This window comes from Nothoprocta perdicaria, unplaced genomic scaffold, assembly GCF_003342845.1.
Source record: "Nothoprocta perdicaria isolate Ctin4 unplaced genomic scaffold, notPer1 scaffold_80, whole genome shotgun sequence".
Classification (NCBI taxonomy): Eukaryota; Metazoa; Chordata; class Aves; order Tinamiformes; family Tinamidae; genus Nothoprocta; species Nothoprocta perdicaria.
The window spans coordinates 2,313,534-2,336,441 of record NW_020456088.1 but is presented as its reverse complement, the minus strand read 5'-3'; the positions used below and the strand labels follow the sequence as shown (position 1 = coordinate 2,336,441).

General features: G+C 43.1%; 1 protein-coding gene across 2 annotated transcripts in view; it reads left to right on the top strand.

The window, feature by feature from the left end:
* OXSR1 (oxidative stress responsive 1) overlaps positions 1–22,908 on the top strand; it is a 71,895-nt gene that overhangs the window by 45,680 nt on the left and 3,307 nt on the right. For both annotated transcript variants that reach the window (XM_026051901.1, XM_026051900.1), the window contains exons 6-16: positions 5,305–5,414; positions 8,314–8,415; positions 10,823–10,956; positions 12,563–12,611; positions 14,521–14,586; positions 14,841–14,963; positions 16,853–16,888; positions 18,169–18,321; positions 20,291–20,364; positions 20,900–20,952; positions 21,882–21,950. In XM_026051901.1, the coding sequence (XP_025907686.1) occupies positions 5,305–5,414; positions 8,314–8,415; positions 10,823–10,956; positions 12,563–12,611; positions 14,521–14,586; positions 14,841–14,963; positions 16,853–16,888; positions 18,169–18,321; positions 20,291–20,364; positions 20,900–20,952; positions 21,882–21,950 (969 nt within the window). The remainder of the gene's footprint in view (positions 1–5,304; positions 5,415–8,313; positions 8,416–10,822; positions 10,957–12,562; positions 12,612–14,520; positions 14,587–14,840; positions 14,964–16,852; positions 16,889–18,168; positions 18,322–20,290; positions 20,365–20,899; positions 20,953–21,881; positions 21,951–22,908) is intronic.

Here is a 22,908-nt window from a genome sequence, read left to right as displayed (position 1 = left end):
AAGGGAGGCACTGAGGAGGATGGGACCGGCCTCTTTTCAGTGGTGAGCAGGGATAGGACTAGAGGAAACGGCCACAAGCTGAGGCACCAAAAGTTCCACAGGAACTTAAGGAAAAATTTCTTCACTGTGAGGGTGACATTGCCCTGGCACAGGCTGCGCAGAGAGGTTGTGGAGTCTCCTTCTCTGGAGATCTTCCAAACTCACCAGGATGCAGCCCTGTGCCCTGTGCTCTAGGTGACCCTGTGTGTGCAGGGGGTTGGACTAGGTGATCTCTAAAGGTCCCTTCCAATCTTAAGGATTCTGTGGTTTTGTGATATGAGCTGCCGTGGTTTACACCATCACATGATACTAGTGAACTTAATTCATGTATTTCGTGATTCACACTTGATTCCCTCTGCATATCATTCATGGTGGCAACTTTACACAGATCATTCCGACCGCTTTTACTCCCTCAAAAACAAGTCCGTGCAGTCAATGGGGACTGTCCAACTCTAAAAGCCCGAGTGTGGAAGGTACCCGGGTGAAGGTGTCTCCACCTCTCCTCATTGACAGAGGCATTTCGGATGCAGGAGCTGCTGCTGCAGCGCTACCAGCCCAGGCCGGCGGCAGATAAAACAGCGGAGGAGGAATCTGTGAATCCAACGAGGCCGTCGCTGGAAGCCAGGAATGCTAAAAATTCCCGCAACGGCCTCCACAAATGTGGAGCTTCAGACTCCTCCCTGAGCCCTAGAACTTGGTATTTTTACTCTTGGCTGTGTCTATTTTTAACTGTGTAGCTGCTTTCGCTTTCAAAATGCGTATCCACTGAAGCAGGGCCTAAAACTGCCTTTAACAGACAGAGCTGGCCAGTGAGATCCAGGCTGGGGCTGTTCTCCAATGTTTAATTTCCTTTCTTTTTCTCTCTCTCTTTTTTTTTTTTTTTTTTGCTTGGGTCCATGCCTTGACAGCAGTTATTTTTGGAGCCCTGTGTGATTTAGCACCCTTAAACACAGAAGCTTTTCCCCACACACCAGATTAATATATCTTTTTTAAGGGAGCAAGACCTCCCTTCCTAGACACCGGGCCTAGCACGGAGGTGCTTCCAATGCACAGCAAGAGGCGACGCTTTTGTTCCAGCCTCTCCGTGGCAATTATTGCAGTAAATAAAGAAAACAAAAATACCAGAACATAAAAACCTCTTTGCATTGGCCTTTATGGGCTCCCTGGCATCTAAAAGCTACACTGATATGACCCCCTTTGGTCAGCACTGATACAGCTCTAAAAAGGAGGAGATTTCCTCTCTCTTTCTGAGTGATCCAGGCTCAATGGATTAATAATTTATTTAGCTTGTAACAGGCTGCTGAGGATGCAGAACCTGCTCAGTGTGAGCCCTGCTCAAGGGAACGGGGCAGGATGAGCAGCTGCCTGGAGGGGCTGCTTTTCCTTGGAGTTTGGCATTCCTGCGGTTTCCCACCTAGGCTGCCTTGCTCCACAGTCTAAGCACATGGAGACTTTGCAGAGTTGCCTGGGATTTGGTGACTGATACTAGGCAAGTCTCCTGACCCCTCTTGCTCTATCTAGTTATAAAACGGGGATGGTTAAAGCCAGGTCAAAAAAAAAAAAAAAAATGCACCTCGTGTAACTGATTTTGTGCAACTTTCCACAAACCCATGCCAACTTGTCACTGTTTTGCTGTGTTCCTGACAGCTCTTAATTCATTGTCCCAAAACAACACTCTGTACAAGCATCTGGGTGCGATGCTGTTGCCACCATTCCCCTCACTTTGCATTAGGAAAATGTCACTTTGGGAGGTGAAAGTGCTTGAATTGGAGTTGCTCACTTGGGTTTCTGATGTGTGTTTCGAGGTCGCAGTTTCTGTGCCCCTAAAACAGCTCAATGGGAGCGATTTGCCCTTGGCGGCCCTGGAGGGGTTTGGGTTGTCGCATCGTTGGGCTACAGAAACAACTTGCAGGGCAGTGTTTGCACCAGGGTGGCCTGTGTTTAGTCTTTGTGCAATATTAAGGTGTCTTTATTAACATGTTGAGGCCAGATTTCAAAGCAGCCTTTTTATTTCCTTAGTGTAAGGCATTTATTAGCCCTGTATGTGTGCTGGCATCGCTGCAGGAAGGCTGAAGTTCCCTTGCTACGTGCAGAGAGGAAACCATGGGTCACTTCTTATGTGCTGGCTGGTTATGGCCTTTAGGCTTCTTACAGATAAGGTAGCACTGTGGCTTCAGATTGCTAAAGAGATGTGAATTTTCTTTTTTATTGCTGATTTCTAGGTTTGAGTAGAACTGATGATGCTGACAAGCTCTTGAGGAGAAGAGCGTCAGTGCCCAATGCTTCAAAACACCAGGTCTTTCCAAACGTTCCCCCTCAACTTCATTATCCCTGCAGAATGTTTTGAGGGGTGTATAGGTTGCATCATGTGATATTTCTGCTGAAATAAGTAAAATCCACCGTGTTTTCTGCAAAACCCATGTTGACAGAATTGTCGCTTTCTACTCCAGATTGGTTTAGTTGTGGTGTAAGTATCTTTTTAATCACTTTTCTGAAGCAATATAGGAAAGATTCATCTCCTGGACTGCTTCCAGTGATAGGAACCAAAGGCAGCTTGGGGGGAAGAAAAATTCCGCTGCTTCCACAGCCCCTGGAGCCAGAAAATTATTTACTGTGCCAAAAGTCTGAACTTTTGGGGCTCTTCTGAGTGTCTGACAGTAGCTGCATTCCCAGCAGTGGCGATAGCTGGCACTGCAAGCGAGATCCAAACATTCCTGATTCCTCTTGCTCTTGCAGAGTTATCACTACCAGGCAGCCTCCCAGTTATCCTGTAGTGACCCTGTATAAAATATAAGCTGCCAGTTAAGAGCAAAGGTATAAATACCTTTAGTGTAAATACCTTTAAGTTTTTGCTCGTCTCTTTCAGTGCAGGCGCAGCAGGAGTTAAAAATCAAAGTGTTTTGGTTAGAAATGTCCTGTAAAACAGAGACAGATCCTGACCGCCTCTCAGAAGCAGGGATTACACCCTCACTCGAGGTTAGCGTTGAATTTATTGCTTTGCAGGTATTTCCTGAGAACAGGCACGCTCTTATCTTGAGTCGGGACTCAGTTTAAATTAGTAAGGTGACGTTTGAGAAAACCATTTCAAAATCATGCCTAAAAGCAGACGCTGGATGTGCTGTTGTTGTTGGAGCCAGTTGGAAATGAGTACAATTGATTGGGAAAACACTGAATAAATCAACCATGTAATGCAGCACAGTTTAATTCCGTTTAGGCTCTCTCCCGACCTCAGATGACAGATGTAGGGGCCCAAATCCAAACAGTGGGAATTTATAAACGTGCCTCGTGCTGGATGGGAGACGCAGCGAACGCGGCGTGCGCTGCCCAGGGGCTTGGTGTTGGTATTGCTGGGAGGCTTTTGCTTTGCGTGGTCTTTACCCCTGGGATGACTGCATGGAAACTGGAGGTAAGATGATACGCACAGGTTTAAATACAGCTCATCACAACAGGATGCTGATGGCACTTGGGCCATTTATGTAAATTAAAGATAATGCTGGTATTTTTTTTTAAATTGCCCTTGTTTAGAAGAAGAGATCTTACGAGGCTACCTATAATAAACAGTAAAGTGCCACTAACTTGGAACATCTCTTTTGGATTCTGATTCAGTTTATAAGAGGAGCAGGGGTGATGGATGTGTCCGTGGAAGATCACAATGGAAAACTCCTGTTGTAAATGGCCAGTCTAGGGAGTTTTCCGGAAAAGGGAGCAGTGCTGCTAGGAATTGTGTGTTCCACCAGCCAATATTGAAATTGCAAGGTCAGCAGCAGCAGCAGTGCGAGATGCCTCCAAGGAAGAGGACTGTACAAATCATGTGGAAGAGCAGAACACAACAAGAGGCGTTTGTTTGCGCTTGTTTTAGCCTTGTGACTTCTATGAAACCTTCTTTATTGTGAATTTTTGGTTATAACTGCCTGGTGTTTTAGCCAATGCTAAGTTCCTGTCCTGCAATGTCTAATCAGAGTAAGCTGGAAACAGTAGTGTGTTACTCTTCTGAATGATTATTTCACTGATGTTTCTCATATTTTGAGAGCCCGGTGAGAAAGGACCCTGATGGGGGGAACCTGGAGGCTCTTCCCCAGTGGATGCTGTTGCTGGCGAATCTGGAAAAAACATCCAATTGTAGCAGATAATTCCCAGTGAGGAAAACACCCTTCAGCCATCGAGTAACCTCATTGCTCTCACAGCTAGGGTTTTTGCAGGAGCAATTACCTGTGCCAGGCAGTTATGTTTTAATGGTTTCCAACTAGATGTGGTGACTAATGCTTTATATAAGATATCCCCCGAGTTGAAGGCACTCATCCTCCAAACCTAATCTCAAAAGTCACATTAAAGATTGTGCAGACTTAGACCTGTCATTTGTGCACGCTGGAAGAAGGTGAATAGGAGTAATATTGAGTTACACGGAATGAGCAGTTACAGATCTATAATTTCGCAATGCAAAAGGCATGTACTTCAGAGCAAGATGGGAGGAAATACTTTGGCAGTTTGTGTTTACAGTTTCGCTCTCACCTGATTTTTCTTTTTTCCAAGGAAAGTCTCTGTCATCCCCTCTTGAATCATAGGGGCTCCGTTGCCAAATCTACTTTTGTAATGCTCCTCTCCAACCAAACATATTGTATCCCGTTGCCTTCCCAGCACTGCTGCTGTTTGCTGATCCCCTTTTCCATGACGTCCTGCAATGTATGAAAGTTTTGGGGATGTGCTGCCCTATTTTACCACCTTGCTGCCGCCTTTAAGGGAATAGTATCTGGTGTCCAACCTCCGAGCCCTGAACCTATTGGGGATGGAGGGATCATCAAGCAAAGCCCATTCGGGTAATGCTACATCCCCACGAATAGTCTGACCCCTCCTTGTGTCAGGATGCAGATATCAGCTAAACTCTAGGATATCTAATACACCTTATGTGCATGACTATTTTGCTCAGAAAATTTCTGTTGCTGTAAATAATCAGGGCTTTTGTAAGGCAGGAGATACAAGAAGGTGCTAGTTGGAAATAAATAGAGGTAAATAACTTTAAAAAAAGGTAAAAAAAATAATTTTAAAAGATCATTTTAAAAAAATGTGTGTATATATATATTTATATGTTCGTAGCAATCTCTCGGTCATTTGTAATTCATTAGAAGGTTCCCCATGCATAACTTAATGGTAACTTTATGGCTTAGTACTCGATAGGTGGCTGGCAATAGGTGACATGTGTTGTGGGAGGAACAGCCGGTCTATTTGCTCAGGATGTTCTTACTAAAATCTCTCTTGTTCCGTTTCCAGACTTCGGCGTTAGCGCGTTTTTGGCGACGGGCGGCGATATTACGAGAAATAAAGTGAGAAAAACGTTTGTGGGCACCCCGTGCTGGATGGCACCAGAAGTCATGGAGCAGGTGAGCTGCCTCTTGCCTCACATGCTGCTCTTGTCAGCACTGACCATATTTCCTTGAACCTAACGTGGTTATTTTGCATTTGGTGAAGCTTTAAAGCTGCAGGATTGCCCTAGGTTTATTTTTCACAGCTGGGGATGGGGTATTTGGCATTTGGTAGCTTTTTACCCTATTCCATCTCTGCAGGATTCTACCTCAGGTGAGTCTGAGACAGCTTAGCCTTGGTATAAAGAGGAATAACCTGCCTCTTTCCTCATGCCAAGGTGTGAGGTGCGATATAGATAGTTGCACACACGTGTTGAATTTGCATGTGCACAGCAAGGAGCACCTTCTTCAGCATTTGCAAATACGCCAACTCAAGACAGTTAATTGCAGCATGTCTGAGTGGGGAGTTACTCCAGCAAAGCCGTCTGCAGTTGAGGAGCTCATTCAGGCTGTGAATATTCAGGCACACTCATCCCCCCCTCCTGCTGCTCCGTGGTTTTGGCTCCCTCGGAGATGTCATCGTCCTTCCTGGTGGGTTCAGACCTGTCGCTTTGTGTCCTTTACCCCTTCTAGACTAAACTGTGGCCGTCAGCTTTGTCTGCGGGACCGTTGCTGAAGGCCACCAGCAGCCCTTGCTTAAGGGAAGATGCTGCCCATTTTGGAGCAAGATCCACCAGCAACATTATATTGCAGGCCCAACAAGGCATTTTGCAGCTAGCTCCCACTGCGTTGGTGTTCAATGCCCTAAGCATCCCCAAAATTATCCCCCAGGACCTTAAAAACATCTCGAGAGTGTACTGGGCTCCAGGTTGGCTTTTTGGCATGTGCACCAAGCAGAAATACGCTCACTGTGTGTGTCCTTCCTCTGCTTCTTGCCCCAGTGTTTCAAACGAAAATATTTTGGAACAGCATTGTTTTATTACAGTAAATCTGGCTCATTCCTCTTTTTTTTTCATAGCAGTCACTACAAAATATTTTGGAATTTGGGAGGAATTTGAATAAGGCCCCCAATTTAGTGAGGGGAAGGAGGTATTTTGGATGGGAAACACTTCAAGGGTTTCCTAAGGAGATGAGTTTTCTAGAGAATTCACTCCTTTTGAAGGCTGAGCTTTTAACTTGTTGCAAGGATTAGATGGTAGGGAATATTTGGGATGCTCCAAAGAAATCTTTCCAAGTTGGCTTATATCATCTTGGTGTCTTCCAGCAGGTGTCACTCTGAGCCATCATATCTGATGGGGAGGACAAAAGGGGTTGCTGTAGGTCGGCCCTCTTTATCTGGGTATTATTGCCTCAACTTTGTTTGTTTTACTTCAGCAGAGCTAATTTCCTCTAGCATGAAAATACATGATATTCTGCTATTCTGGTTTTGAAAAATATACTTGTTTTGATCAATTTAAGAAAAAAAAAAGTTGATGAAAATTAAAAGCTGTTGTAACTTAACTGTGGATTAGTGACTGGATAAATGTCAAAAAGAGCAACTGCTGCAGAAACTTTTGAACTTGCAGATTTTCATTTGCAAGCAGGATTATGTGGTTTAGTAAATGTTCCCGGAGAAGGGAAATTGCACAGTATATGGATTTATTGGCAGGTTATCTGAGAGAGAAAGCTAGGAAGTGTGCCAAAGTTATTCTCAAAAACTTAAACAAATAGAATGAGGAAACTTGAATTTATAAAACCTATTTCTTCCTGTACTGTGTTTTTATAAAGCCTTTAAGGTATCTGTCTTTAGTTAAAATTGTTTGAAATCCATTCAAACTATGGCATCCCTAAACTGCAGCACTTCGAGACCCTCCCAGATGCTCAGGAGCTGTGGAAATGATGCCCCCAAAGATGGGAAGTCAGTGGAAGATGCAGTGTTCTTGCTATAGCACAATAAATTTTAATTCAGTTGTAGCATCACAATAGGAAAACATTTGAAAAGTCTTAGAAGAAGGAGATGGTTTTTGCTTCTCAAAATTCAAGACCATCTCAAAAGCGTTTGGGGCTACATTTTAGGTTTTGACACAGCGCACGTCTTCTCAGATCTTGTTAATTTGGCTGAACACAGTATCCCCATTAGCTTTGCTCTGATTCCGTATTAATTTTTCCATGGTTTAGCCAGAAGCAATTCCAACAGCCAAAGCCCTCTGGTTTCTGTGGCTCTTCTTGACGTTAGGACACAACGTCCGTCCCCTGCAGCCCAGCAAGCAAGTGCCAAAATATTACCTAATGATAGCAAGGAAGTAACTGCCTTGGCCCGTGCAATATTTTTTCCTGTGCTTGAGGGGAAGTAAATACTATAAATTTCCCTGAACAAGTCTGTGCTTAATGTCAAGCGAAGAAATTACAATTAGTCACTGCAAAAAACATACAGTGGAGGGAAATATTACTCTGCAGGCAGGAATGAGGGGCTTTTTACTGAGCCAGGCTCTACTTTCCAGCCCTGAAGTCTCAGGATCGAGCATGTTTGCTGTTGCATCGGGTAAGTGGTTGACTAAAAGTGTCAGATAAAGGCAAATATTCCCGAGGGGATAACCCTGCATGTATTAACTGCAAGTTAACCCTGCAACACGCTGCTTAATGGCACTCAGTGCTGGGGAAGTTGGAGCCTGGTTGAACCCAGTGCCCTCCTGCACTGCACGTTCTGAATGGCCTGTGCTAAGGCAATCCTGGCTGCAAGAGTCTGCAGTTTTAATAGCTGGAACATTTACTGCACTTCTTGCTTGAAATTGTAAGGAAAATGTAAGGGAAAATGTAAGGCAATCGTTCCTTGCATCTGCACTTAAGGTTATGGTGTTGCTCTCTCCGAATCCCTCCTGAGAAAGGAGGAGAAAGGACAAAAGGATGTGTCCTTCGGACAAGGGCAAGGGCTAAAGAAAGGAGTTGTGCTGCAGGAGAGCAAAAGACTCACGTGCTGACACCCCCTGCTGTTTTTCAGGTCAGAGGATACGATTTCAAGGCAGACATCTGGAGCTTTGGAATCACCGCTATCGAGCTGGCTACGGGGGCGGCTCCTTACCATAAATACCCCCCCATGAAGGTGAGTGGACTTGAACGGTGCTTGTCCCTCTCAGTTTGCACCTGTGGGTCTTAAATTTGTGTGAAGACACCTTAAAAATAAAAGAAAAACAAAACACCACCGCTTAATCAGAGTTTTTTTGAGGAATGTTTGAATCTTATTTAGATCCTCAGACGTGCCAGGGTCACCATTCGTGGACACTCTGTTGCATGCCTCAGGCCTGAAGCCTCTCGAGACAACAGATCTTTCTAGGGCTGCAACTAATGATTCAAAGCATCTTACTTGTCTTCTAGTGGTAGTGGGAGAGGGAGCTATTCCTTCTGCATTGATAATCCTCCTCAGAAATGCTGTTACCAGTTATCCCAAAAGGAATTCCTTAATGCTGGTACAGTGCTGCTAATCACTGAATCCAGGCAGGGCTTTTCAATATAAAATGCCATGCAAACTAGCTTCACTAGTACTTTATTGAAGTGGAGATGTGGAAACTTTTTTAAACTTGGATGCTTCAAAAACCTTTTTTTCTTTTAAGTACCTTGAAATTTGTCTTGCATCATGGTGGTTTAGCTGATTTTCTTGAACCAGGAGCCTCTTCCAACATCTGCCCTTTCAGGGAGTCTGTATCTTAGTTAGGAGTCCACCTCATCATCTAAAGTTTGGAGCATCCTTCAAGTGAGCTTTGAGATCTCTTAGCCCCTTATGAGATCTGATGGGTCCCTGTTATGCTCAAAAAATTGAGCCCCTTTTGTATTTCCCATCCTCTTGAAGCCCATTTTGCTTCCACTCCTGGATGCAAATTCTATCAGATGGAGCATGAGGGAGTGGAAAACCCTTTCAGAAAAAATTTTGGTTAGATTATTAACCGGAGCTTTGAGGCTTAGGGGTGTAATTTTAGGCTTCTCTGGGGCAAGCTTTCTTTTTCTGTGTGCTTTAACTGCTAAAATATTGCAAGGTGGGCATCACAGCTCTAGGGCCTGGGTGCCTCCCTGCCCAACACTCAAGCTGCAGTGGATTTGGAGGAGTCCAGTGGCTCCTAAGAAAGACAGGAACATCAGTGTATGGGTTTAAGTACCAAGACATTGCACTAGTTTGCTGTTGTAGGAACAATATTATTTTTAAGGCTTGCATCAGCTTTGTGCAGAAATTTTTAAACAGTTAAGTGCTTTAGAAATGCAGGTAAAGATAGCACCGTATTGATGACTGTGGCAAATCAATAAGTTCAGGAAAATACATTGCTGATTTAGGTGCCCCTGTCTTCACTGATGCTCCCTTCTGCACTCTGATTCCCAGTAACATTTTCCAGTAGCTTTGGCTTGCCATTCTCCAGTATTTTGAATGCATGAGTTGTAGCTTTGAGCACAAGGGTCACATACTTAGTGCCATATCTTGTTAGGTGGTGGAAAGAATTATTAATCTCCCCTTCTATTAGATATGGGTTGCAGTAAGGCAACCTGCAAGAGGACTTTTGTCTTTTATCTGTTGTATGTAATTGCATTTGGCTGCATATTGAATTTTTGTTGTGCAGCAAAACATCCCATCCTTTGAGTGACCCTCTGAAGAGGGGGATTTCTTTAGAGATAGAGATCCCAGAGGAGGAGATAAGAAAAAGCAGGGCATTCTATTGTGGACTGTTTAATTTCAGCTACACTGATGGTCTGTTGCAGCCCTGAGCGATATAGCTGTTGAAAGCTATTCAAATGTGCTCTGTACTGCTTCCTTTGCTAAAAATAGGCTTTCATCTGTAAGTAAGTGACAAGTGGAAATGGAAATGAGTATTTTTTCTCCTTTCCCTCAAAATACGAGGGTTGCAAAGGAAAGAATCAGTGGGACTTGATGAGTGCTTGTGCTGGAAGGGAAGCACAAGCACCTGCAGTGCTACTTGAAAGAGAATTCCTGTATCTTCCATGCAGCCCTTCTGCTTTTACACTGATATTCATTTCTATCTTGATTTTTCTATCAAAAAATCTGCATTTTGCTGTGTTTACACCTTCATGGTACCCAACTGACCCAAAAGTGCATCCCAACCTTGCATTTGGAGGTAGGCTGTGGGCTGGGGCTTGTTGAAGAGATCAGCCTGGCCCCCCAATGAAGAAGAGGAGCAGGTGACTCACTCTCTGCGTCCTGTTGTGCAAGTCACAAAGGTATGAATGCCTTGAAAATAAGTTTCTTCAAGTTTAGAAAGCACTGCTAGCAAAGACCCTTTAATTGCCTTGAGGGAGAGGTAGTGGGTGAGCTCTCACCTGTTGAATAGAAGGTGGCAGCCCAAACTGCAGGAAAACCTTCAGACTATCCTCGAGAAGCCACCGTTGTGAAACAGTCCCTATTTATCTGCCTGCTGAGTGAAAGTGCTTGTTTAAAATACTGCTTTCTCACAATCTGCCTCTAACAAAGGCCGAGAAAATCTCATTGCCAATAGATGTAATTCTTTTAGGTTTTAATGCTGACGCTCCAAAACGATCCTCCATCTTTGGAGACTGGTGTGCAAGATAAGGAGATGCTGAAGAAGTATGGGAAGTCGTTTAGGAAGATGATTTCATCATGTCTACAAAAAGACCCCGAGAAAAGGTAAGAGTTGACTGCCAACATCAGAATAAACCTTAACCAAACCAACTCATCACGTTGTGTTTGTGAAGCCATTGTGCTCCCTGACTCCTCAGCCTTTTGGGGGGGATGCAGCAGCCCTGCTGTGTGGCAGCAGAGTTTTTTCTTGGCTGTCCTTATTTTAAGGATAAATTTCTGGCACTGTGGCTGGCCCAGACACACGTCTTCCCTTTGAGTTACTGGGCACACATCCCGCTCTGCCTCTTGCCACCTCCAGCAGGGCACTGCAGCCCTCTGCTTTTAGTCAAAACAGTTTGGTCTTTGTAGATCAGAAATTGCATGTTGGGCAACACGGACTTACTTGGGGATGTTTTTCAAATTTGCCAGTGCAAGAAGGCCTTCAATGTGGCAAATTTTGCCCCATGGGTTTTCATCCATACCAATTGCTGAAGTGACCCGATTCTGCCTTCAGTCTTGTAAGAGCAGCTCAGTTCCGGAGTGTGGTCAGGAGGAGCACTGAGGAGGGGGTGCCTACGTTGTGCTTGCTGGAATAGCACCGTGTCTTTGTGCCCGGCATCGTCTGGAGCTGCGAGAGGGTCTGGCTGCCTGGAGCCACGTTCATAGCCACAGCCTGTGACGTAGAGCTGGGGTATTTCTGTAGCCCAGCTGCATGAGAGAAACGTCCATCCTGCATTAAAAACAGTGCTCCTTGAAATGCAAAGCATTCCTACAAATTTTATCCTGTTTTTTCTCCCCTTGCTAACCAAGCTAATTCTGGAAAAAGTCCCTTCATAAAATACTCATAATGAAGACGTTTCTGAGTCTCCCCTTGTGACAGATCCTGGAACAAAGGCTTCTCACGCACAGCGAGATGGGATCTCTCTCTCCTAACAAGCTTTGCATTTGAAATACTTAACGAATCCAGTTAAGTGCTTGATAAATGCTGACAGCAAGGCTTTTCTTTTTCCCAGCTTGATACTTTCTTCTGTTTTTTTTCAAGCCTATCCTTTCCCCACGGGTTAGAGTGCGTGCTGATGAGCATTAAACATTACATATTCAATTGCTGTGTGTCCTCTCTCTCATCTCAAGCACCAGCAACATTTCCTGCATTTTTTTGGCATTCCCTTGCTGTAGGATGGATGACTTTGCTGGCATGGGCTGGATTGACATAAACCCTATGATGAGTAGCCTCAGTAAGTCCCTAATCACCTTCTCTTGCTGTTTAAGCACAGTTTGCAGCAGGAGAAATGCTATGAGTGTCTTCATATAACCCTGAGACTTTAGAAAGCTCCTTCTCAACAGGCCGAGAGACCAGTTCTACTTTTCCGTATTTAAGTCTAACTTAAAGAGGAAAATAAGCCCTGATTATTTCTGTCTACTAGGCAAAGGTGCATCGTTGCATCTATATTGGATGGAATGAATTACAAAATACAGCAAAGTACCTGAAATATTTGAGTTCTTTCCCCTTTCCCTCCCACCCCTGAATTATTCACTGCTTTTCTACCGACTGGTTGTAGGGGAAATGTGCCAGAGAAGCCCATGTCCTTCAACCACTCGTGTTATTTACAAGACTGTTGCACTGAAAAGCAATCTTATTAACTGCTTTCTCTACATCTGTTTTTATTGCCAGACCAACGGCAGCAGAACTCTTAAGACACAAGTTTTTCACAAAAGCAAAGGTAAGAAAACGCTCCCTAAATGGGTCCTTGCAGAGGTTGTGGGGAGGATTTCTCTGAAGTGTGGTAAGTATGGTGAGAGTGTTGGCATGAGTGTAGGGTGGCTGTTTCATTTAGAGCCAGCATAGCTGGATGCTTTAAATGGGCCATTGTGAACAGGCAGAAAATGAGACGTCTATTCTGTATCTCATGCTATTAGGAGGAATTATCTAGAAATTCTGGAACATTTAAATGCCTTTCAGTGGATTTGGGGTTTTATCTTCTCTTGTATGGCTGTATGGCCAACCATGAACGTCTCTGTGGCAGTAAATATAACTAATATTTTAGAAACCACTATAATCAGGGTGTGTGCAAAACAATGAATACTGTTTTACCGTATCTTGCCTCATGGAAAATGAAGATACCATGTTACAAAACAGTAGGAGCCTCCTATTTCTAGCCTCATTGGGTAGGTTGCAGTGGATTGACAACAAACAGCATTTATGGGCTTACTGCCTGGAGTTTAATGTGAGATTTTTTTTGTGGGGAGATGAACAGAAATAGTAAAGAGGAAAATTTATTTTTTTATTAGAATGAGGAATTGTGGTGGCTTATTTTTCATGCCACGTTTGTGACCTTAAAATACATGATTTTTATGGTAGAAGACGGGTTAAATTGTCAAAACAATATCTGATATTGGGGATGGTGCAGTAGCTTTACCAATTATTCAAAGTAGTTTTCAGCTCACAGATCAAGATGCTTCAAGGGACGTGTCCCTATCCAGGCATCTAGAGAGGAGCTGGGTGTCCTATTAAAGTTGACAGAGATCTAATAAATGTGACCAAGGAGCTCTCGGATGCAATCCAATTTCCCAAATGTAGGAGTTTGCTTTAGGGCAAACTTAATTGCTGTCTGGGCCGTTGATGGGATCAACTGGGTTTTCATTGACCTTAATGGGATTTTAGGCACCCGACGTGTCTGTATGTGCGTGATGGGCAAAGTGACAGGGAGGTGGCTGATGCATTGCTGACCTTTCTGCATTTGCCTGACACTAGTTTGGGCTCATGTTATACTTCACTGTGTGTAAAATCTCCTTCGTGCTCTCATTGCTGCAAAGTAACGTATTAGCATATGTGGAGATAGCAAATTAACTTTGTGGTAAATGAGGCAATGCTTAAACCAGCACCCCAAGCAGAAAGCCAAGGCGGTGAACACCAAGTGTAAAATTGCTTCCAACCTTTAGCCACTGCCAGCCTCACAGCTGTAATTTGAAGACAGGAGAGTCTAGTTTTAATATGCTTGTATGCACATATAAATACAGAGTGGATTTAATACATATATAACAGAGCATCACAGTGGGATCCCAAGATTTAATCTGTTGTGTTCACCACATTCGCCTTCTCTCTTTACATCACATGTGCTGGACATTTCTTGACCCCGACAGTAACTCAGGCTGCTCCAGTTCCTGGGCCTTGTTACCTGGTGCTGGAGTTCCCATATCCTGCCCTCACTCCCAAAAAAGTGTCTGGATTCAAGTGTTGCAGTAGCTGCAAATGGAAGAATGCCAAATGTCTCATTAAGGTATCAAATACTGTGATATCGTACATCCAGCAGTGCCCTGCAGTAAATCAGATACACTTTTATTATGCAACTTTTTATTAACTCCGTATCACTTTACAGAAGAAAAGTGCAATCGCTAACTTAAGAAGTCTTTGGAATGAAGCATCGTAAAATGTAGTTCAAAGGAGGAAAGAGCATTTCCTTTTGCAGCCCAGTTATGTGAAAAAACAAACAAAAAAACAACAACAAAAAAGGCATGCTGGACACTTACTATTGGAAATAGTTTGTCAAACAGTTTTTCATTATCAGAAGCACTTAAGGAACCAAAAAGCATTTCCAGCAATGTGAATTTTTGGCCTTTTTTCTTTTGCAGAATAAAGAATTTTTGCAAGAGAAGATGTTGCAGAGAGCACCAACAATCACTGAGAGATCCAAAAAGGTACTGAAAAATTCCATGGACTTTCTTTTGTGCTAAAGTCATGCTGGTTTCCATACTTGTATTCACATTTTCAATGAGCAGTATGGAAGAGCAACATCTAGATGTAGGCCTGAACATCCTAATCAAATCCTCAAACATACAGTCATATGGAGTGCAAACTGAAGATGCTCTTTTGCTATTTTTCCTTTAAAAGAGAAAAAAATATTGACTGTTGAAATTGCTTTATGTGGCCGTTCTGTTTTCGTGCCGTGTAGGTCCGGAGGGTCCCCGGTTCCAGTGGGCGCCTTCATAAGACTGAAGATGGTGGCTGGGAATGGAGCGATGATGAGCTCGATGAAGAAAGCGAGGAAGGCAGAGCAGCAATTTCACAGCTCAGGGTTGGTTCTCGAGCTCAATGACAGCTCTTTTGTCTCTTTATTTTCCTATTTGTCTCTTTATTTTCCTATTTTCCTTTTGTCTCTTTATTTTCTATTTCCTAAAGATCTCCTTCTTTGGAGATCTTTAAAACCCGCTTGAATGCAGCCCTGTGCCACGTGCTCTAGGTGACCCTGCGTGAGCAGGGGGGTTGGACTCGATGACCTCTGAGGTCCTTTCCAACCTTCGACATTCTATGATTCTATGATTCTATGATTCTAACTGCAGTATTTTTTTAAACAAGGGTTTTAAGTAGAGCATGCAATAGGTTTTGATGATCCCTTCCCCAAAGAGCTTGAGGCAGAATCAGAGAAAGCAGACTGAAGATTGAAGTCTTTTGAATGCTTTTGTATGGTCTCAGTCAGGAATATTGAGTGAAACTGGGAACACAATTTCAAATGACCTGCTCCCATGTTCAAAATACTGCTAATTCACTTGACCTGGGATGTTCTCTGGTTTCTTAGGGGGTTTATGATGACTGAGATGTTTTCGTCTGGAAATATCAGGAGAGGTTTTCTCCTATTGTCATCTTCATGGATGGCGCTGAAATCGAGGGGATTTGCACTTGCAGCTGAAATCTGAAGCACATAAAGATTAGTCCTGTGCTGTTGGCTACCCTGCAATCTAGGAGCCCTTGAAGAAAATGTTAAGATGCTCTTGTAGCACCTTATTAAAGGATGAATGTTGGAACAACAGGTCTCAGCTCAGTTATTTAGATGTACATTTATAATCCCATTTCAGAGGTGCCCAATGCAGATGTGACACGAATCTTTGGATATCTGTGCCTTTATAGGGGCCAGGTCACCTTAGACATAAGGCTGGACACCTTAAACATAACTGCATATCTCTATCTGGGTACTCAAATCCTTGAGTCCAAATGTCTTTTCTCTGCATTGGTTTCAACTCATTTTCTTCAGCCTGAAGACTAAAAGATAGGAATATCCATGTACCTATAGCACTTGATCCCTTATAGAGCAGTCTGAATACTGAGCTTTTTTTGCCCCCCTGCATTTTTAGTTTTGAATTTACTTTAGAGTAATTGCTGTATGTGCAAGGGAAAAAAATCTTACATTGTCCATCTCCCATTGCTAAATCTGAGCACACCGCACTCATGTCAGTGTTGTCACACTTCTCTGGCTCCTTGCATCGTCTCTAACAGGGGCAAAAGTAAATTAGAGCTTGTTTAAACACATACCCAAAGGCATCGTATTTGTGCCTTCATGAGGTATATATCTTTTAACGTTTGTCTTGCTTCCCTTGGGTCTGCTCATGTTTTTCCTTGCCTTACATCTGCTCGTCTGATTTCTGAGTTGGCTGTTGACCACGAGCCAGTGTTTCTGTGCTTACCTTGTGCTGTCTGGCACGCTGTGGTCTTTCAGACAGGCTTTTAAATGACTCCTTGAGGCGTCCAGCTACGCTTAGACAGGAGCTTTGTGCCCAGAAGAACAACACTGAGGCTGTGGTCTGCAGATGTGCAGAGCTGCTGTTTATCTCTAGGAGCAATGCCTTGCTTTCCGTCTTGCCTGCTATCCCTCAAGCAAGGACTTAATGCTTTGGGATGGATTCCTTTACCTTTCCAGCTGCATGACTTCTTTTTTTTTTTCCCATCAATATCTGTACTTAGTCACTGCGAAGGCACTGTTCCTTCTCTTCCTGTCCCAAGGGCTTTTAGCAGCTTGCTGTTATGAGACTGAGACCACTTTCTTTCTTGAGAAGCCTCAGGGTAGTACATTACAAGTTGGCCTGATCTGCGCTGCTTAAGTTATTGCATGAACTGGCAATAGAAGAGTCGTGGCTAGTCGGTGTCTTTCCCTTTTGTCCATGAAATGACACTTTTTTTCTTTTGTTTTAGTCTCCCAGAGTGAAAGAATCTGTACAGAATTCTGAGGTAAGTTATAATTGCAAATAGCTTCTCAAAATGATGGTTGATGCCATTGGATTATTATTGATGCCACAGGGTTATTATTGATTATATGTTATTTATGAGCCTTAGAAAAAAAGAGCACTGTGTGAACTGGAAGCTAATTCCTAGCTAAACTCTACTTGAAAACCTCCCTAGAAGATGTATCATTGGCTGTTTCATGCCCGAGGTCTTTCTGAGTAACTTTAGGGAATATCTTTTCAACTTTATTTGCCATGGCAAAGGTCTGTTGTAAAATAATCCATCCCAAGAACAATCTGAACAAAGCAAGAGTCATTTGATTTTCCTTAGAAAAACAAAGCATATCTTTGAAATGCTTGTTTTCTTGGTTTAAAGCAAAAAAAAAAAGCTTTCAAGTTTGAAACTAAGCTTGTGACTGTGAAGCGAGTCGGTAATAGTAGATGATAGCAAACAAAGCTTCAATTGCATTTTATAATCTGCCTTCAGCCCTGGCACTGTCCTATATAGTATGTCTTATGTTTCAGTGATAGAGGCTGCTTATCTTGCAGAGACTGAGTTGTTTCCTTTCCATTTCTGTATGGAAAAGTGAATAGAGTCATCTCATAGAAATTAGTTTTAGGTTTAGGGTGTCCTTGTCTAACTTCATCTGCTTCCAAGGGTTGATTGATCTTAAAAGGAGATCCCAAATAAGCCTGCAGTCAGTTCCGGTTCTGTAATTTTAAATAAACTGCAGTTAATTTCAGTTAAACAGCTAAAGTGCTCTGACTCTTAACGTTTGTGTGGGAACAGATAAATTATCAGCAAATACTTTTTTGATTTGCTGCGCTTTGCCCTCTGCATGGACTTTCAAATCAAAGCAGATGCTGTGGTTTGGCTGTGTGGCTACCAGGAAATATCAACAGGAGTCAGATTTTGGAAGAGGGGAAGCTGCAGGACACAGCACCCTCCCAAACTAGGCTATGGTCTGTGTGCATCCAGCCTTGCTAGCTGCAGCATGTAATTTTTTAGTCAAGATCTACAGTCATGCTGTTATAGTGGTTTCTTGTCCTTCCTTGATGAGTAAGCGGAATAGTTCAGGGCAGGAAGGGTCCTTGGGCATGGGGAAACATTGAAACCCTTAAAGACTGACTTGGGATCAGTCTTAGTGTTTTGGAGAGGCTAGGGAATACCTTGGGCAGCACACCTGAAATGATTTATTTGGCCAACAGGTCCTTTGTGGAAAGCAGATGCTTGGGCCTAAAGTCTGTTAAATTCCTTTTCCCATTAAAACATCTTTCTGCTTGCAGCTGTTCCCAGCAGCTGAACCCCAAGGTCCTTCACTCAATATTCCAGCACAGACACCTCAACTACCTCAGGCAGCAGGCCAGGTACCTGCACCACCTCAAGCTGCTGTCCCTCCACCAAGCCAGGCTCCTGCAGCAGCACCAGCAGCAGCCCAGGTCAGTATCAAAACTCTTCCTACCGGTCTTCAACCTTGCACTTCATCTCTCTGTTTAAAACTGTTGGGCTAAGATGAACTAAAACCGGGGAAGCTGCTTGTCTGGAGGTGGAGAGGGGAGGCTGGACCCTTGAGGGAAAATACAGTGAAGATAAAAGCTTGACAAGACCCTCTCCAATTATCTGTGTCCTCCCAAAGTGTAGGGTATGGATCAAATAGGCAGGCCTGCCAAATTCAGGAAAGAACTCCCGACTTGTGTTAAAGGGAGAAAAACAGACAAACCAAATAATTACTGAAATACTTGGAATATGTCTTGCGGTTGGCTACAGCACTGCAGAGTCTGCCAGGCACACGAATGATGGTACCTCTTTATAAGAGACAGTAATGTTCATACTTTGGTGGGGAGAGGCAGTTGCTGTTGGACAGGGCCAAGCTAGCATGATCCATTGGCAGGCCAAGGGCAAGGGGCTTGGCAGTGCTGCACAGAAGATTAACTCTTGAGGCTACTCCTTCCTAGAAACATTGCATATTTTTTATTTTAAATAAAGTTATATGTATCACTTCACTGCAGCCAGCTCACGTTCTTGTTAACAAAACCATTTTAAAAAACACATTAGTCCTTAAAAATAGCAGAGTTTGGGACTGACATGTTCTTGGCTACATTTAAACTAGCTCTAATGCTTAAATCAAACCCTTTCACACCATTTGAAATAGGGCCAGGGATTTAATCCCTGAATTTTATGCAACAATTGAAGCAGCAGTAGCAGTGCAGGGCAGTAAACTCAGTTCATTTCATATCAGTGTGGTGTCAATGGAAGTGTTGGAAAGGTGTTGATTTGCTTTAGTAGGGTATCCTGTCACTGGTGCCTGCAACCTTATTTGCTGGTATTTGTCCTAAGGTGAACTCCAGACCTCTGGGGTCAGTGTGATGCTCTTCACAGCTTTCCTCTAGTTCTTATAGTTTGGTGGATTACTGTCTTTGCAGATCTCTGGGTTTGTTTTCACTGACCTGGCAATGCTTTGAGCTTTAAATTAAACACGACTGTGGTCGGTAGCCCTGAGCTGAATGATTAGCACAAGAGCAGCAACAGATGAAATAAAGAGCTTAAATTTTCTCTCATTAAAAAAAAAAAAAAAAAGTGATCCAGATGATGTTTTAAAATCAGTTGTTACGCTTTTCAGGCTGAAATCATCACCCTAGTCTGCCTAATTTCTACAATTTTGAAACCTCAGAATCAGCATGTGTAGTATAAATGACTTGTACAGTGGAAAAGTGACCAAACTTTTTTTTGTGGGGGGATTGTGATTAGCAATTAGCCTGTTCCTGAAAGCATCACAAACACTCTAAAGGTGGAAACCTCTTCAACCTTTCTTACTAGAAATCTCCTGCTGAAAATGATACAAAATACTTTGACTGCAGGTGCTAGTAATTAATCAGAAGTAAATTAGATGGGAAAACAGATATCTATGAAATCACTACTAGCTCTTCTCAAAAAGAGCCTTTGGTTTCATCAAAATTATTAAGGATTTATGCTAATCTACTGGTTAATTTCTTTCTTAGATACTCTTCGCATTTTTATGAGATTTCCAAAAAACAGATCTTTAGGGAAAGGATTAAAACATGGGATGTCTTGAAACTGCAGCGTGTTCCCCAAAACCTTAGTTTGTGAGGCAAAACAAGCAGTCTCTTTATACTTAACACCTCTTCTGGTGTCCTGGTGTGGCATATCTCAAAATCAAATGCTTTTTCTCTTAAAAAATAGTTCAGAGAGGACTACCTGATTAATTACAGTTCAAGGATAAAGTTCACCAGTTTGAATATCAGTCTGTCTTCTCATAATTTCAATGATGTGTGAAACTTCTGTGATATTTTGTGTTTATAGTTAGTTGCTCAAGGTTATCTTTAGTTTTAAGACTGACTAGAGAAAGGGAATATAAACTGGCTTTAAAACAATGTAATACTATTGCAGGCCCCACCTGCCCCTGCTGCAGCCTCGGTACAAGAAGATACGAAGGTTCCCATCAGCCTTGTACTAAGGTTAAGGTAAGGAGACACAGTCCTGAGGAATATGGAGAGAAAGGATGGCAAGTCGTCTCTACCATCATTATACATGATGACCTTTCTGATTTAAGGAATCTACCTCTCATCTCCTTTGAGATGGGTTGTTGATAGGCATTGGGCTGGGTTCATCATTTCCTAGTCATTCCAAAACAGTTATGGAATGTCTGCTATGTAATGCATCTACAGAGTGAGTTGGTACTTCCTTCTTCCAAAGGATGTGCTCCAAGGATAAACTGTGACCACTGTGAGTTAAGAGGCAGTGGAATGATGTGGCCTTAAACCAGAGGTGGCCATCGTGTAAGCTTCAGCCTGCTCAGGTTGGCAGTCAAACTGTTAAGGAGAACCTTGCTTCTAGGCACAAACCCAGGTCAGAAGGTTTTTGGTTATTGAGGGGGAAGCGTGTAGAGAATACAGTTCTCACCTGCTGACTCTTCAGTGGCAGCACTTTCGTTGGGTCAATAATCAGTGAAATGGAACAGCGTCTTCTATATAAGATTTCTTTTTTTTTTTTCCCCAGGAATTCGAAAAAAGAACTCAACGATATTCGTTTTGAATTCACCCCAGGGAGAGGTGAGCTGGTGGGGGATGCCAGAGGGGGAAGGTGGCTTTGGTGAAGGCGGATTCGTTCATTTGTTGTTGTGCAAGGGTGTGCATGGAAACACTGTAAGGGGGTTTGTGCACAGGGTGTGCACTCGCTTCCTAAAGGCCTTGGCAGGAGTTTCCAGACCTTGCATTAGGTCTGGCTGTTTGTGAGTGCTTGGAGCATTAAGGGGCCTCTTTTGTAAAAATGCCATGGCTTTAGCTGAGGTACAGCCCTTGGATGAATTCCAGCTCACTTTGACACACAGTTCCAAGCTGTCTCTCTGCAGTGCTTTAAGCAAAGACATAGAGAGGAACAGAGTACATAGGGGTCTCCCCCCTTGCCCTCTTTGGCTTTTGTCCTGTCATGAAAACAAGGGTAACTCAAAGATGAACAACTGAAGGACCTCTCAATGCAGATACTGCTTTCTGTTGGGCTGCTGCCCTGTACCTGGACAGCCTGCTTCTCCATAGGATCGCTGAAGTGCCACACAGTAGCTAACACAAATGGTGTCCATCTTACATTGCTGAGAAGATGGGCAAGCTTGGATCTTACGTTAGATATCTGACCTACAACAGGTAGCCCGTGAAGTCTTTGAGAAAGCTAAAGACTCTGCCCATGCAAAGTAGAGAGTAGCCCAGGTACTTGTAGATAGTGCAATTACAGACCTGATTCCTTTCTGTCTTGTGAATATTCAATACTATTTTTTTAAGCTCAGTAGAGACATTTTTATTTTCAGTATTAGAAAAAGAAAGTTTGAAAAGAAAGATGCACCCAGTCTACTCCCTAGTATCTGTGTCATATAAACATAACATTCTTGCTGTTTGGTTGATACAGGCTTGGGTTTCTGTGCGTTACCATAATGAGTTGGGCAATTTTCTATTATGCAGTGACTGGCTCTTGTGTTTCTCCCCAACAGATACTGCTGATGGTGTATCTCAAGAGCTCATTTCGGCAGGTCTTGTGGATGGCAGAGATCTGGTAATAGGTAATTGCCTGTTTTTATTTTCTTCCCCAACCATTTTAGTCACTTTTGCATGTTTAAATGACCTGATCTGTGGGTACTAGGACAGTTCATTGTGGCCTTGATTCTCCACCTCAATGGCTCTACAAAACTGCTGTTAATTCCCGTGGCAGTTCTGTACCAGTACATTTGGGCCCCCCAGTCCACATGAATATTATCTGTTTGGAAACATTAAGAAGAAAACCTTCCTTGTAATACAAAATGAAGCCAAATCAACATGTTATGTCTTCACCCTGAGCTGAAATCCTTAACTTTTCCCATCTGAGAATATTAGTTAAATTGACCTCATCTGACATAAATACAGTGCCAAATTACTGCACAAGCCTGTAGTGCTTACAGGTTCTGCGCAAGAGAGGTCTGGGACTGGAATCAGCCAGGCTTTTTATTTTAAGTGTTTGCACACACTGGTAGGGCTGAGGAAGGAATTGTGCTGGACGTGTGATGTAGTTGGCCTAAGGCAGCAGCCCATGTTGCTGCACTGCAAGCACGTTTGAATAACTAGATGAATAGCAAGTTTGCTAACCAAATGCATCCTTTTAGGCAGCAGGTGAGACTTTTAAGCTGTCAACACTGCCTGTGTATTTTCCTTAGAGCAAACAAAACTGTTCCTTAGATACTGGCCCCAACATCTGGGGATGCTGCTGGTGCTATTTCCAGGTGCAGTTGGGCCATTTGTTAATACTAATCCCACCACTTCCAGGAAAACATGAATACCTTTGGAAAGGAACTGTAGTAACAAGTGACAGCATTTTCAGTATAAATGTTTAAATTAAGCAGACTTTAAATCTAATTGAGATCCAAACTTTTTTTTTTTCCCCTTAGCTCTGTATTTTTAAATGTTCTAAATCTGTTGAGTAGTAGAAAGAGGCCTTAATGAGTTTGGGATGTTTTTCTCTAGCCTGTCCTAATGTTTGCCCGTTTT